This window comes from Babylonia areolata, chromosome 8 (genome assembly GCF_041734735.1).
Source record: "Babylonia areolata isolate BAREFJ2019XMU chromosome 8, ASM4173473v1, whole genome shotgun sequence".
Lineage (NCBI taxonomy): Eukaryota > Metazoa > Mollusca > Gastropoda > Neogastropoda > Buccinidae > Babylonia > Babylonia areolata.
In genome coordinates, this window is record NC_134883.1 from 47024675 (window position 1) to 47042424 (window position 17750).

A 17750-nucleotide genomic window follows, 5' to 3' on the forward strand; every position below is an offset into this window, starting at 1 on the left:
ACACACAAAAAACGAGCACGCACACACAGAGACAGAAGCGACAAACTCCAGGCCCTGTCAGCCCACGTACCTGCAGACGGCTGCAGATGGTCTGGTAGGTCTTGTTGTTGAGGGTGTTCTCTGGAACTCCTTGCAGCTCAAAGTCAGAGTACACCTTCTGCAAAATGCCAGCAGGAAACATGTCACCATTCTGTGCTCAAAGCTGACACAGCAGTGTTCAGAGGCTGATCGGCACAGACTTGACATTCCAGTCAGATGGTGCTGACAGTGACAATATACAACCAAAACTGGCTAAAGGGAACACAGCTCATATGCAAATACTGGGAAAAGTGAATTCTGCCTGAACTAGATTTTTTTTCTCAAACATAATTATAAAAGTTACAATTTCCCTGTAAAATTCTGAGTTTCCTCTGAAGACAAAGACTGTCTCTGCTGCCTGATGAGGACCAGACAGATTACACTGAGAAGGAAACCAGCTGATGTACAGCCCTCTTCACCCACCACACAGGGCACTGACTGACAGCTGGTAGGGGTGAGGGGTGACTGACCTTGGTGATGGTCATCAGACAGGTCAGCTGGTAGGGGTGAGGGGGGTGAGGGGTGACTGACCTTGGTGATGGTCATCAGACAGGTCAGCTGGTAGGGGTGAGGGGGGTGAGGGGTGACTGACCTTGGTGATGGTCATCAGACAGGTCAGCTGGCAGGGGTGAGGGGGGAGAGGGGTGACTGACCTTGGTGATGGTCATCAGACAGGTCAGCTGGTAGGGGTGAGGGGAGCCTGACCTTGGTGATGGTCATCAGACAGGTCAGCTGGTAGGGGTGAGGGGAGACTGACCTTGGTGATGGTCATCAGACAGGTCAGCTGGTAGGGGTGAGGGGGGAGAGGGGTGACTGACCTTGGTGATGGTCATCAGACAGGTCAGCTGGTAGGGGTGAGGGGGGAGAGGGGTGACTGACCTTGGTGATGGTCATCAGACAGGTCAACTGGTAGGGGTGCAGGGACAGGTCCAGTCGGTCCGTCAGCCAGTCACAGATCATCTTCATCTGACCAGAGTACCATTGCTGCAACACCACCACGCATCGCAACGGTCAACGCTAAATCAACACATCTGCATCTATTATTATAATCCCAGTAGTTATCAACACCATCCACCAAAAGCCCGCATGTCAGCAATCACACAGCAATGTGTGTTCACTCTGTACAGCTGGCTCAACCCAGGCTTTCCTTGGGTGTGACCAAACAAATTTTAGGACTTTTTTTTTTTTCAGACTGAACATTTTCAATACCACACACCCAAACTGAATTATAACCTGGGTGTGGCCGTGTATGGGGGAATCTAAATGAGCGGCATGGGAATAATGCCACTAAACGGTGCAGATGATGGGGCAGCAAAAAAACAACAACAAAAAACCCCTAAAAAACAAACAAAAGGAGGAGTTTATATTGTTTGGTGTTACATATACTTACCATGTGAAACTGATGCAAACTAGGCCTATTGGTTTGCTCTGCTTGGCCAAATTTCGCGCGGCTAACAGTGAAAAGACGAGCAATCTTGCCCCGTTCCGCTCTCAGCCAATCAAACGCTTCTAAAAGCTATAAGCGCTGAATCATTTTCCTTTGGCCAAGGCTCTCCACGCCATCTTGTCAGGTTTACGCTCTGTCTCGTCTTACACTTTTTTTTGGCTATTAAGCGTATTCGAATATTTGGCCTTATTTTGCTGCATGCAGCTTGTCTATTGTATTCTTACATTCTGTGTACTCGATTCGACTTGGCACCCTCGATTCGTTCGTTTTTCTCTACCTCTAAGTCGATCCTGTCTTTCCTTTCTCTGTTGGGGGTTGGATTTTTGCTGGGTGCCTAAGTGCGGGTTCCATGCCTCGTGTGCCATACCACGGAGGCAGGGATCATGATGCTGGGACTGAGACTCGGCAAGAGATTCTCCCAGGCCCGGAGCTCATGATTCCTCCCGATACGGACCACGGCGATGCGTCTTTAGACGCTGATCGCGGAGGCGACTTTCATACCAGTAAAACGGTCATGAAGGGGGCCGGGGGGAAAGAGGTACGAGCGTCGCCTCCCGAGGTGTCCCAGCGCGAGGCAGGGAGAAGGGGGAGTGGCAAGTCCTCTCCTGGCGGTGGGGACTCGTAGCTAGGCGCGAACTCCCAAGGGGAGGCCGCGCCCGGCCATTACCCGGGTCCCCACTCGGAGACGGCCCTCATGGGCCCCATTGTAAACCTGAATTATAAAAAAATGTTTTGCTAGACTGCTGGCCAAAACAATGTCAGAGATCGATGGCTATCCTGGTAACAATGTTAGAGATCGATGGCTATCCTGGTAACAATGTTAGAGATTGACAGCTATCCTGGTATCAATGTTAGAGATCGATGGCTATCCTGGCAACAATGTTAGAGATCGATGGCTATCCTGGTAACAATGTTAGAGATTGACAGCTATCCTGGTATCAATGTTAGAGATCGATGGCTATCCTGGCAACAATGTTAGAGATCGATGGCTATCCTGGTATCAATGTTCAATTTCATCACTTTCTGTTCACCATTTTTGACTCAATTGTGTAAACAAAGTGAGTCTATGTTATAACCCGGTGTTCGGTATTCTGTGTGTGTGTGTGTGTGACCGTGGTAAACTTTAACACTGCCATTTTCTCTGGAATTACTTTCTATGCCCATACCAAATTTGGCTTAAACATAGTGGGGAAAAAAAAAATCTTCAGTCATACCAATAATTGGTTGTACGTCTCCCGAATTTAGCCATATTTCCTAACCATTAACAGTTTATTTTGTTGATGTTCGTTCCGCATTCTGAAAACTGTTGTCACCCCTTCGCAGCTGCATAACTGTCTGGTGAGAATACGCCATGACCTCATTTTTCTTGTTCACAATTAAAAGCAAAGAAATACATATTCTGGACAGAACACCTACAGTGACACTAACTACATTATCGACGTGCTAACTGCATATGAATATTCAAAAGTGGACACGGAATTAACTAGAATGAACAGAAAAGAAAATTTTAATTGACCGTTTCAGTGAATTAAAGTAAGCGTCATCTACACGGCACTGGTCAGTGCCACAGATCTTGACAAAACCTGTTGCAAAGCCTGACGCGAAGGCAACGTCTCCTTTACCACCATCGATGTGTTTACAGCATTTGAATGTTTTAAAGTGGATACTGAATTAACTAGAATGAACAGAAAAAAGAAATTGAATGGCTGGTGTCATAGTTTCTCACTGAGTGGAAAGACAACCTTGTCGAACACGGATCTCTGCAGGTCTATAAAAACAGACATATATTGCAGTGTTTTTGAGGTGATGGGAACGTCTCCTTTACCTTTAACTTGAAGAATTTAGAAATTCCCAAGATATACCAAAATAACATGATTTAAATGGCGTTATCACTTCGCTGCCGCTGTCAATTTATTCCACTAAAAGAACATGCACAAATAATAATTTCTGAACCCATGTTAGCGCAGTGGATAAAACCACTTATTCTCAACCCAAACATCCATGATCAAATCTGCATAGAAGCCTTTTTTTTCTTTTTCTTTTTTTACGCGAAGCTGCATATAATTATAATAAGTTTAAGTGAGTCTTGAAGATCTTGCCTTTCTTGTTTTTATAAAATGCGTCAAGTTCATCTATGAATGATACTGGTAACGTTTTATTGAAATTCCAAGAATGTTCCACACCCAGAAGGGCAAACCATATTTTTTCCAAGACTTTTCCAGCCCTGGAAATTGTTCTCTTATTTTCAAAGATTTTTCCAGCCTTGGAAATGGTTCTCTCATTTTTAAAAAAAAAAGACTTTTCCAGCCTTCCACAAGACTTCCAGCCCAGAAAATGGTTCTCTCATTTTTCAAGACTTTTCCAGCCCTGGAAATGGTTCTCTCATTTTTAAAGACTTTTCCAGCCCTGGAAATGGTTCTCTCATTTTTAAAAAAAAAAAGACTTTTCCAGCCTTCCACAAGACTTTTCCAGCCCAGAAAATGGTTCTCTCATTTTTCAAGACTTTTCCAGCCCTGGAAATGGTTCTCTCATTTTTAAAGACTTTTCCAGCCCTGGAAATGGTTCTCTCATTTTAAAAAAAAAAAAGACTTTTCCAGCCTTCCACAAGACTTTTCCAGCCCAGAAAATGGTTCTCTCATTTTTCAAGACTTTTCCAGCCCTGGAAATGGTTCTCTCATTTTTCAAGACTTTTCCAGCCCTGGAAATGGTTCTCTCATTTTTCAAGACTTTTCCAGCCCTGGAAATGGTTCTCTCATTTTTCAAGACTTTTCCAGCCCTGGAAATTGTTCTCTCATTTTTCAAGACTTTTCCAGCCTTGGAAATGGTTCTCTCATTTTTCAAGACTTTTCCAGCCCTGAAAATGGTTCTCTCATTTTTCAAGACGTTTCCAGCAATGAAAATGGTTCTCTCATCAAGACGTTTCCAGCCCAGAAAATGGTTCTCTCATTTTTCAAGACGTTTCCAGCCCAGAAAATGGTTCTCTCATTTTTCAAGACGTTTCCAGCAATGAAAATGGTTCTCTCATTTTTCAAGACGTTTCCAGCAATGAAAATGGTTCTCTCAATTTTTCCGAGACTTTCATGACTGTACAAACATTATAAACCTATAAAAAAAAAATTTTTAAAAAGGGGAGGGGGGGAACATGAAAAAGGCCTCAAACCTAAAAAAAACAAAAAACCAATAAGCACCCTATACTAATTATCTAAATCTATTTTTTAAAAGCCCATCCATATTTTACTTCTGCAGCTCCCAGGAAAAAACAGTTTCACTGGCACTAAAAAAATCTAGTCCAAATAACCAAAAGTATGACAGTAAATCTGTGTACTAAAAAAACAACAAGTCCAAACATCCCAGCAGTGCACCATCTGTATAGCCTTATTCTTTCTTGTTGCTTATAGTCTAGCCGACTGCACAGGTCCATGTCAGGACTGTCAAACCATACAAATGCTCAACCTGCGTCAACACAAAACTGTCACATTTACAAAAAAACGCTAAGACAAACCCACAGAACACAGTTCATGACACAGTATCCCAACCACTGAGCTCCTTATGGCAGATGAAACTAGGCCATACTGAGGACGCCAGCCATTCCACTGAATTTATCATCCCCAGATTACCAAAAAAACGTAAAAAAGAAAAAAAAACAAAAAAACCCAACCTCAAAGCCAAATAAAAAATACATAGAAAAGGCCATATAGGCAAATAACACTGCAGAATGGGCATCTAGTGCCCATCCCTGTGTTAACATCACACTACCAAATCACCAGAGCAAAACAGCACAGACTGCGGAAAAGAGAAAAAAAGTGTCAAGGGCTTGCTTGGAAAAAGAAAGGGGAATGGACTGGGAAAGCAGAAAAAGGAGACAAAAACAGTGAAGATAGAAAAACAAGGCAGAAACGAAGAGAGTGACAGAAAAGAGTAAATTTTTGCACAGCATTTCCAGAAGCCGGGGATGCTATTTATACTGAAAGACCTCCAGCATCCCAATGGGGGGCTGTACAGCCTAATAATACACTATAATATTAACGATCGGTTCAAGGACAGGCCCGGCGCTTCCTTTTTTGAGTAAGTGTCTGGGTTTGTTCCAATGTACCTTTTATTTACCTGTGTGCTAGCTGAATCGGTAGCGTAAGCAGCACTGACTTGAAGTTGTGTACCTTGTGAATGGAGAGATTTACCACTCTTTACAATTCTATAATAATAATAGGTTATTATTTCAAGATATATCTTGGTATTTCCTTTAGTCTTTCTCATTTTACTCATTTTAAATAGTGGGGTTTTGTGTGTGTGTGTGTGTGTGCATGTGTGTGTGTGTGTGTGTGTGTGTGTGTTTTAATTTATCATTCATCTAATCTTAATACAAAACAAAAACTGACTGAGAAAAATCTACACAACGAAACAAGATTATGTGAATTGTGAAAACAACAACAGCAACAACACTTTTACAGTTTTTTCTCTCATGTGTTTGTACCTCAAAAGCTGTCAGTGTGTACAGCTCATCAGTGATCTTCTGACGCAGGCGATCCACATTGCAGCGCATGAAGTCCACATAGGACTTGCCCAGCTCATTCACCGGTTTCTGGCAAACACACACACACACAGCTGAGTTTTTGTACACACACATCTGGGAAACAAACACACACCTTTGTATGTATGTGCACACAGATGTACATAACACAGAAATGAGTGACAACATAGTTGCTGTATCTGTTACTAACACTTTACAAAGTAATATAAAATTATGGATAACTGCAGTAGTTCAAGGCCAGACTTGAATTCAGTTTCAATGCCAACATCAACAGCTATAAAACCATTCCCATATATATCTTGTGAAGAATACATCTGGACATGTGGTGTACCTCTCTCATCTCAAACAAACAGCTCTGTGGCTCCAGGCAGGACTTGGAGAGGACGACAACATTCATCCAACAGGACAGTCGAACACTGTGAAGAGATGAAGACTGGAAAGCCTCCTCCCCTCAGACCCCCTCTTCCTGGTCTGTAGTTTCTCTGCTGCTTTCCTCATGTATTTATAATACCATCGTTCAATGCTCTCAGAGCTGAGAATGCGTGTGAATGACTGCTGGGTAAGTGCTTTGATTTGTCTCTGCACAAGAATCAATGCCCTGTAAACATTTCGTATAATCATTAAAATGATTACTTCTGGTCCATAACACATAAGCCAGCAGTGAAGCAGGAAATAAGTGTGTGTAACCTCCAGACCCACATACCGTGAGGGACAGAATGGAAGCGAAGAAGGTGCCTTCATCATAGCGCGCCAGTTTGCTCAGCACAGACTCCAGAACAGACAGGAACTGCACACAGCAACACATCACTGGGTCATGTACCCACACATAGTGCACATTTACAACATGTGTGTTCTCTTCTCTGCACTTTGTGATGCATGACACATATTCATATATCGTATCTTTACAGTATTGAATTTGATACTGAACTTTTTCATGCATTGATGCATTATGAATGTTTACATTATGTTATGTATTTTATACTGTATTTTGTATGCATGTTACATATTGTATTTTTACAGTATGGATTTTTATACTGTATTTGGTAAAACACTGATAAATCACATCTTTTCTTTCTTTGTCTGACTCCAGCACTGGTCTGATCCCTGTCCTGTGAAAAACACTGCTCTGCTCGGCTGGAGAACCCCAAAGCAGTTGTGGCCAGTGACCTCCATCAGTATTGTGCTGCACTGTTATTCACTGTCACAGCACATTTCTCAGTTTAATTTGGGCTGCTCTCCCAATGGAAAGTGTATTGCTACACTGCACTGTTATTCACTGTCACAGCACATTTCTCTGTTTAATTTGGGCTGCTCTCCCAATGGAAAGTGTATTGCTACACTGCACTGTTATTCACTGTCACAGCACATTTCTCAATGTTTAATTTGGGCTGCTCTCCCAATGGAAAGTATATTGCTACACTGCACTGTTATTCACTGTCACAGCACATTTCTCTGTTTAATTTGGGCTGCTCTCCCAATGGAAAGTGTATTGCTACACTGCACTGTTATCCACTGTCACAGCACATTTCTCAATGTTTAATTTGGGCTGCTCTCCCAATGGAAAGTGTATTGCTACACTGCACTGTTATCCACTGTCACAGCACATTTCTCAATGTTTAATTTGGGCTGCTCTCCCAATGGAAAGTGTATTGCTACACTGCACTGTTATCCACTGTCACAGCACATTTCTCAATGTTTAATTTGGGCTGCTCTCCCAATGGAAAGTGTATTGCTACACTGCACTGTTATTCACTGTCACAGCACATTTCTCTGTTTAATTTGGGCTGCTCTCCCAATGGAAAGTGTATTGCTACACTGCACTGTTATTCACTGTCACAGCACATTTCTCAATGTTTAATTTGGGCTGCTCTCTCAATGGAAAGTGTATTGCTACACTGCACTGTTATTCACTGTCACAGCACATTTCTCTGTTTAATTTGAGCTGCTCTCCCAATGGAAAGTGTATTGCTACACTGCACTGTTATTCACTGTCACAGCACATTTCTCAGTTTAATTTGGGCTGCTCTCCCAATGGAAAGTGTATTGCTACACTGCACTGTTATCCACTGTCACAGCACATTTCTCAATGTTTAATTTGGGCTGCTCTCCCAATGGAAAGTGTATTGCTACACTGCACTGTTATCCACTGTCACAGCACATTTCTCAATGTTCAATTTGGGCTGCTCTCCCAATGGAAAGTGTATTGCTACACTGCACTGTTATTCACTGTCACAGCACATTTCTCTGTTTAATTTGGGCTGCTCTCCCAATGGAAAGTGTATTGCTACACTGCACTGTTATCCACTGTCACAGCACATTTCTCAATGTTTAATTTGGGCTGCTCTCCCAATGGAAAGTGTATTGCTACACTGCACTGTTATTCACTGTCACAGCACATTTCTCTGTTTAATTTGGGCTGCTCTCCCAATGGAAAGTGTATTGCTACACTGCACTGTTATCCACTGTCACAGCACATTTCTCAATGTTTAATTTGGGCTGCTCTCCCAATGGAAAGTGTATTGCTACACTGCACTGTTATTCACTGTCACAGCACATTTCTCAATGTTTAATTTGGGCTGCTCTGACAACGGAAAGTGTATTGCTACACTGCACTGTTATTCACTGTCACAGCACATTTCTCTATGTTTAATTTGGGCTGCTCTCCCAATGGAAAGTGTATTGCTACACTGCTACCCCCTTTTTTTTTTCTCCTCCCTGCAAGTCTCCTTGTTTTCGTGTCAAAGTGGATTTTTGTATGGAGTTTTGCCAGGACAAAACTTCTGTTGCCTGAAGTTCATTTGCATGTGCTAACTGCATGCTGCACATGGGGCCTCGCTTTATTGTCTTATGTAAATGACAGCATCCATACCATCACTCAAGGTCTAGCGGAAAGAAAGAAAATAACAGGGAGAGTGGGATTTGATCCCGTGCGCTCCGATTCTCTGGCGTACCAGGCAGGTGCTAGGCCACCACTCCTGCAGTCTTTTGTTCTTATTATTTGAGACATCCCTACTGAATACAACATGAACATGTCAGTACCTACAGTGAAGCATCCTCAAAAGGATGAACATGTCAGTCCCTACAGTGAAACATCCTCAAAAGGATAACATGTCAGTCCCTACAGTGAAACATCCTCAAAAGGATAAACATGTCAGTCCCTACAGTGAAGCATCCTCAAAAGGATAACATGTCAGTCCCTACAGTGAAGCATCCTCAGTCACCACAGTAAAGCATCCTCAAAAGGACAACATGTCAGTCCCTACAGTGAAGCATCCTAAAAGGATAACATGTCAGTCACCACAGTGAAGCATCCTCAAAAGAATAACATGTCAGTCCCTACAGTGAAGCATCCTCAAAAGAATAACATGTCAGTCCCTACAGTGAAGCATCCTCAAAAGGATAACATGTCAGTCCCTACAGTGAAGCATCCTCAAAAGAATAACATGTCAGTCCCTACAGTGAAGCATCCTCAAAAGGATAACATGTCAGTCCCTACAGTGAAGCATCCTCAAAAGGATAACATGTCAGTCCCTACAGTGAAGCATCTTTAAAAGGATAACATGTCAGTCCCTACAGTGAAGCATCCTCAAAAGGATAACATGTCAGTCACCACAGTGAAGCATCCTCAAAAGAATAACATGTCAGTCCCTACAGTGAAGCATCCTCAAAAGGATGAACATGTCGGTCCCTACAGTGAAGCATCCTCAAAAGGATAACATGTCAGTCCCTACAGTGAAGCATCCTCAAAAGAATAACATGTCAGTCCCTACAGTGAAGCATCTTCAAAAGGATAACATGTCAGTCCCTACAGTGAAGCATCCTCAAAAGAATAACATGTCAGTCCCTACAGTGAAGCATCCTCAAAAGGATAACATGTCAGTCCCTACAGTGAAGCATCTTCAAAAGGATAACATGTCAGTCCCTACAGTGAAGCATCTTCAAAAGGATAACATGTCAGTCACTACAGTGAAGCATCTTCAAAAGGATAACATGTCAGTCACTACAGTGAAGCATCCTCAAAAGGATAACATGTCAATCCCTACAGTGAAGCATCTTCAAAAGGATAACATGTCAGTCACTGCAGTGAAGCATCCTCAAAAGGATAACATGTCAGTCCCTACAGTGAAACATCCTCAAAAGGTTAACATGTCAGTCCCTACAGTGAAGCATCTTCAAAAGGATGAACATTTCAGTCCCTACAGTGAAGCATCCCCAAAAGGATAACATGTCAGTCCCTACGATGAAGCATCCTCAAAAGGATAACATGTCAGTCCCTACAGTGAAGCATCCTCAAAAGGATGAACACTTCAGTCCCTACAGTGAAGCATCCTCAAAAGGATAACATGTCAGTCCCTACAGTGAAGCATCCTCAAAAGGATGAACACGTCAGTCCCTACAGTGAAGCATCCTCAAAAGGATAACATGTCAGTCCCTACAGTGAAGCATCCTCAAAAGAATAACATGTCAGTCCCTACAGTGAAGCATCCTCAAAAGGATGAACATGTCAGTCCCTACAGTGAAGCATCCTCAAAAGGACAACACGTCAGTCACTACACTTTCCCCCACTTGCCCACCAGGCGTGACAAGACAGTCACCGCAGACTTCTTTTGTGGGTGGCACCTCCAACATTCCCTGGTATGCACAAGTTGGCTTTTATGTGTATAACCATTCCACTGCCATGTAGGCAGCCATACACTGTTTTCAGGGGTTTACCTTCTCCACCAGACAGCGCACCATCTCCATCTGAGCTCTCTCCAGTGACTCGTCAATCTTGGTGTGGTACTGGTGCTGCAGGCAACACACAGCAAACATCTCCGTCAGGACAAACAATACAGCTGACACAGCAAACACCATCAGTCATCCAACAATACTGTTCACTGTCTTCACCTGGCAACAGACACACATATTCTGATGCTATCTTCTCATCACTCAACTTTCACTTTCACCTCACCACTCCACAAGTTCTGTTCACTTGCACCAGGCTTAAAATGAAAGAGGAATCTTCTGGCTGTGGAACCCAAAGATGTAGTAGTCTGTCAGCTTAAAATGGACTGTTACTGTAGTGTTGTAAAACATTTGATACTGCTGAATTATGGACTGTTACTGTGGTGTTATAAAACAGTTAGATATTGCTGAATTATGGACCGTTACTGTGGTGTTATAAAACAGATATTGCTGAATTATGAACTGTTACTGTTGTGTTGTAAAACAGTTAGATATTGCTGAATTATGGACTGTTACTGTGCTGTTATAAACAGTTAGATATTGCTGAATTATGGACTGTTACTGTGGTGTTGTAAAACATTAGATACTGCTGAATTGTGGATGGTTACTGTAGTGTTATAAAACATTAGACACTGCTGAATTATGTACTGTTACTATGGTGTTATAAAACAGATATTGCTGAATTATGGACTGTTACTGCAGTGTTATAAAACAGATATTGCTGAATTATGGACTGTTACTGCAGTGTTATAAAACAGATATTGCTGAATTATGGACTGTTACTGCAGTGTTATAAAACATATATTGCTGAATTATGGACTGTTACTGCAGTGTTATAAAACAGATATTGCTGAATTATGGACTGTTACTGTGGTGTTATAAAACAGATATTGCTGAATTATGGACTGTTACTGCAGTGTCATAAAACAGATATTGCTGAATTATGGACTGTTACTGCAGTGTTATAAAACAGATATTGCTGAATTATGGACTGTTACTGCAGTGTTATAAAACAGATATTGCTGAATTATGGACTGTTACTGCGGTGTTATAAAACAGATATTGCTGAATTATGGACTGTTACTGCAGTGTTATAAAACAGATATTGCTGAATTATGGACTGTTACTGTGGTGTTATAAAACAGATACTGCTGAATTATGGACTGTTACTGCAGTGTTATAAAACATATATTGCTGAATTATGGACTGTTACTGTGGTGTTATAAAACATTAGATACTGCTGAATTATGGACGGTTACTGTAATGTTATAAAACATTAGATACTGTTCTTGCAGTTGATCACACACACACACACACATACAGACACCACACACACACACACACACACACACATACAGACACCACACACACACACCACACATACAGACACCACACACACACACACACCACACATACAGACACCACACACGCACACCACACACACACACACCACCAACACACACACCACACTCCCCACACACCATGTTCTGGCCGTGGTCCAGAGCACACAGGTGCAGGGCCTTGTTCTTGCAGTCGATGATGACGTTCATCATGGTGCACATCTCAGTGTAGGTCATGTAGTCCGTGCTCTTCCCTCCTTTACGCAGCCACACCTCAAAGCTCTTCAGGGTTCTGAAAGCCACAAGGGGGCAAGACTGAAATGTGCGAGTCAAGGCCAGATACCATTCACAGCAAGTTTGCAGCCAGGTAAAGATCAAATCTACTTCCTGCCTTGCACCCCTTTCTTTGCATATCTCAAGGCCTGACTAAGCGCGTTGGGTTACACTGCTGGTCAGGCATCTGCTTGGCAGATGTGGTGTAGCGTATATGGATTTGTCCGAACGCAGTGACGCCTCCTTGAGCTACTGAAACTGAAACTGCATATCTATGTATTCCTCAGCTTGGTGTACCACTCAATCTCTCACCACTAGTGTACCACTCAATCTCTCACCACTAGTGTGCTCCGTATAACAAACACACGTCAGAGCTTCTCACTTGACACTGAGAGGAGTCAGTGGGGTGACGCACATCACTGTTCACTGCATTCCTCCAGGTCTGTCAGTTCTCTGCAGGGAATCAGGGCTGAGGACTGTCTAATGCTCAACAGCAATCATTCTAACAGTTTCTCAGTGCCACACCCCAGTGACTCTTCACAAAGTTACAGGTGAAGAAGAAGAAGAAGAAACATGATACCCACAGCTCCCCAACAGCACACCCTCTTGTAAAGTTTCAGCTGCTGAAGGACATATGCTTCCACTGACATCCACCACCCGTCTTAAGCTCTGTGTAATAAACTTGTAAAAAGTTCTTTTCAAATGCATTACTTTCTCCATTGAGCAAACTCTTCATGTGTGCATGCCTGCAAGTCTTATCAACATCCATTATTCTGTCAAGTTTGGCTCTTCAAACAATTTGCAGGATGTCATGATTAAATCAAGGTAACATTCACACACAACAACACAGAAAACAGGACAGAAAAATGACAGCAATGCTGAATCAGGGTTATTACACACAATCACAGTTACAGGTTAAAGGTTTCACAGCCTTTCATAGTCACAGGGACAGTGAATTCACCACCAGTGTCTGGGGCTCTGTCCTTGTACAGTCACACGGACAGTGAATTCACCACCAGTGTCTGCTCAGTGTAAAGCCCAACTCTCTCCTTGTACAGCCACAGGGACAGTGAATTCACCACCACCAGTGTCTGGGGCTCAGTGTAAAGCCAAGCTCTCTCCTTGTACAGCCACAGGGACAGTGAATTCACAACCAGTCTCTGGGGCTCAGTGTAAAGCCCAACTCTGTCCTTATACTGCTTAAACCTCGAAGTGAGAAAGACACAGAGGGAAAAAACATGGCAACAGACCGTTTGGCGGCTGCCTCGATCATGTCAGCAGCCATCAGCTTGAGGCGGTGGTCCAGGTGGTCAGCGAAGACCTCCTCCGGCCAGTGCAGCTCTCTGATGAACGACTGCAGGGCGTCTAGCTTCCACAGCATGTCCTCCGATGTGGCACACCCATTGCTGGTCACACACACCCACACACATATCACACACACACAAACACCACATACACACACCACACACACACACACCACACATACACACCACAAACACACACATCACACACACACACACATCATCATACACACACTCACACAAACACACACACCAAACACATACACACCACACTAATTCAGTTTCTCAAAGAGCTGTCACACATTACTGCTAGGCAGGTATCTTCTTTGTTGGTGGGCTGCAATGTGTGTAACCATTTTTACCCTCGCCATGTAGGCAGCCATACTCCATTTCTGGGGGGGAGGTAGATGCCTGACAGCAGCATAACCCAATTTTGCTGGTCAGGCTTTGAATGCATGCGTGTGTGTGTATATATATATATATATATATTCATTCATTCATGAAACTGTCAGAATGGATTTCTTCTACAGAACTTGTGAGGGGACAACACATAATTTGCCAAGGGTTCTTTTTCAGAGTGCCAAGTACATTCTGCACGAGGGACCTCAGTTTATAGTCTTATCTCCAGTCAAACTTGGGAGAAAGGAATTGAACCCAGAATAAAAAACGTTATACTGAACAACCCCTGCTGTCCTTGGAGGTGGAGGGGGGGGGGGGGGGGGGGAGGGGGAAATGTGCTGAAAAAAAAACCCACCCAACTTTTGGCTTTCATGCTGAAGGACTATTTATCAAAACCCAAGACAAGAGTTAATTTTGTTTTTTTTTAACTATCTGATACATCATGTACACATTTTCAGAGTGTTTAGGATCTTTCCAAATGTGTAAAAAAAATGTAAAAAAATTATTAAGAAAAAAAGAATAAAAAAAAAGAGAGAGAGAGACACACAGAGAGAGCAACTTCATACTAAAGCATTCTTTTACTGTGTAGTGACATATCTATTTTTTAATGGACCAACCCCAACCCTGCCCCCCCCTCCCCCACCCCCTCTCCCCTCAGAGCAGACAGTGAAGTGATGTTTACCCGGTCATGTCCCACTTCTCCCTCTCAAAGCCCTTGTGGATGGACTGAGCAATGGAGGACTCCATGAGGTCCACGTAGCGCACCACTTGGGGGGCAAACACGTCACGCAGGTGCTGGTGGAACCGACCGTTACACAGGTTCTCTGAAACACACACACACACGTCACACACAATGCTGTCAGTCAATTAAAACAAATTTTGTTTCATTGGTGCGACGGGCGCAATAGCCGAGTGGTTAAAGCATTGGACTGTCAATCTGAGGGTCCCGGGTTCAAATCATGGTGACGGCGCCTGGTGGGTAAAGGGTGGAGACTTTTACCGATCTCCCAGGTCAACATATGTGCAGACCTGCTAGTGCCTGAACCCCCTTCGTGTGTATATGCAAGCAGAACATCAAATACGCACGTTAAAGATCCTGTAATCCATGTCAGCATTCGGTGGGTTATGGAAACAAGAACATAGCCAGCATGCACACCCCCGAACACGGAGTATGGCTGCCTACATGGCGGGGTAAAAACGGTCATACACGTAAAAGCCCACTCGTGTGCATACGAGTGAACGCAGAAGTTTCACTGGTGCCCCAGAATTTATGGACATGCTTGTTTTTCTAAACTGCAATGATGATCAATGGTGATGAGGCGATGATGATGCTGATATGGGGTCCGTTTTGCTTCACGACTTCTGGACAAGGCTATACTCTCGTAATCATTCTATCCTGCCGTCAACCAGGCTGAGAGCGAGATACAGGCACCTGCAGAGTGTGGTCAGGAAATCTGAACAACTCTCCCACAGATACAGCCATGAGGTGGACACTGGATGACCCTTGGCTGTGTGAAACCCACATCCTCTTAGCTGTGGGTAACTCTGCTGTAATCATTTACCTATCACAAACCATAACGTCTGCTATAATCATAATGATTTACCTATCACTAACCATAACGTCTGCTGTAATCATCATGATTTACCAATCACGAACCACAAGGTCTGCTGTAATCATAATGATGAGGGAAAAGTTGTTCCATGTGTCAGGTATTTATCATTATTATCATTATCATCACTGTCAGTACACAGGTAATCATTGAGCAGCTGGAAGAGGGAAAAGTTGTTCCATGTGTCAGGTGTTTATCATTATCATCATCATTATCCTCACTGTCAGTACACAGGTAATCATTGAGCAGGTGGAAGAGGGAAACTTTGTTCCATGTGTCAGGTATTTATCATCATTATCATCATCATCACTGTCAGTATGCAGGTAATCATTGAGCGTCTGGAAGAGGGAAAAGTTGTTCCATGTGTCAGGTATTTATCATTATCCTCACCATCAGTACGCATGTAATCACTGAGCAGCTAAAAGAGGTAAAAGTTGTTCCATGTGTCAGGTATTTAGGGGGAAAGCTGTCATTGTGCCTGGTATGTATTATCATTATTATCATCCTGATCATTATCATCATCCTCACCGTCAGTACGCAGGTAATCGTTAAGCAGCTGGAAGAGGGGGAAGCTGTCCCAGGTGTCGGGTGGCTGGGCCTCCATGACGGCCGTCATGTCCACCCCAAACAGTGACCAGAAGATCTCTGCGTGTTCCACCAACAGGTCGCTGAACCAGGCAAAAGCCTGCACGCCACACACACAACGCTCTGCTTCTGTCCCTGATCTGACCATAGGACAGCCACACACACAGAACAACACTCTGCCTCTGTCCCTGATCTGACCATAGGACAGCCACACACACACAACACTCTGTCTATGTCCCTGATTTGATCACAGGACAGCCACACACACACACACACCACTCTGCCTTTGTCCCTGATCTGACCATAGGACAGCCACACACACAGCACAACGCTCTGCTTTTGTCCCTGATCTGACCATAGGACAGCCACACACACACAACACTCTGCCTCTGTCCCTGATCTGACCATAGGACAGCCACACACACACAACACTCTGCCTCTGTCCCTGATCTGACCATAGGACAGCCACACACACAGCACAACACTCTGCCTCTGTCCCTGATCTGACCATAGGACAGCCACACACACACAACACTCTGCCTCTGTCCCTGATCTGACCATAGGACAGCCACACACACACACACACGACACTCTGCCTCTGTCCCTAGTCTGATCACAGGACAAACACACACATAGCAAGACTGCTTATGTTCCTGATCTAACCATAGTGACAGCCACACACACACAACACTCTGTCCCTGATCTGACCATAGGACAGCCACACACACACAACACTCTGCTTCTGTCCCTGATCTGATCATAGGACAAACACACACATAGCAACACTGCTTCTGTCCCTGATCTGACCATAGGACAGCCACACACACACAACACTCTGCTTCTGTCCCTGATCTGACCATAGGACAGCCACACACACATAGCAACACTGCCTCTGTCCCTGATCTAACCATTGGACAGCCACACACATAGCACAACACTGTCTCTGTCCCTGATTTGATCATAGGACAGCCACACACACACAGCACTCTGCTTCTGTCCCTGATCTGCCCATAGGACAGCCACACACACAGCACAACGCTCTGCTTCTGTCCCTGATCTGACCATAGGACAGCCACACACACACAACACTCTGCCTCTGTCCCTGATCTGACCATAGGACAGCCACACACACACACAACACTCTGTCTCTGTCCCTGATTTGATCACAGGACAGCCACACACACACAACACTGCCTCTGTCCCTGATCTGATCACAGGACAGCCACACACACACAACACTGCCTCTGTCCCTGATTTGACCATAGGACAGCCACACACACACACACACACACACAACACTCTGCCTCTGTCCCTGATCTGACCATAGGACAGCCACACACACACAACACTCTGCCTCTGTCCCTGATCTGACCATAGGACAGCCACACACACACACACGACACTCTGCCTCTGTCCCTAGTCTGATCACAGGACAAACACACACATAGCAAGACTGCTTATGTT

General features: G+C 43.9%; 1 protein-coding gene across 1 annotated transcript in view; it reads right to left on the minus strand.

The window, feature by feature from the left end:
• Window positions 1-17750, minus strand: part of LOC143284880 (calcium-dependent secretion activator 1-like) — a 64142-nt gene that overhangs the window by 8607 nt on the left and 37785 nt on the right. The window contains exons 16-24 of the mRNA XM_076591989.1: window positions 16230-16386; window positions 14774-14915; window positions 13642-13797; window positions 12260-12410; window positions 10767-10841; window positions 6757-6840; window positions 5997-6104; window positions 958-1062; window positions 71-157 (exon numbers count right to left, since the gene is read on the minus strand). Coding sequence (XP_076448104.1) covers window positions 71-157; window positions 958-1062; window positions 5997-6104; window positions 6757-6840; window positions 10767-10841; window positions 12260-12410; window positions 13642-13797; window positions 14774-14915; window positions 16230-16386 — 1065 coding nt within the window. The remainder of the gene's footprint in view (window positions 1-70; window positions 158-957; window positions 1063-5996; window positions 6105-6756; window positions 6841-10766; window positions 10842-12259; window positions 12411-13641; window positions 13798-14773; window positions 14916-16229; window positions 16387-17750) is intronic.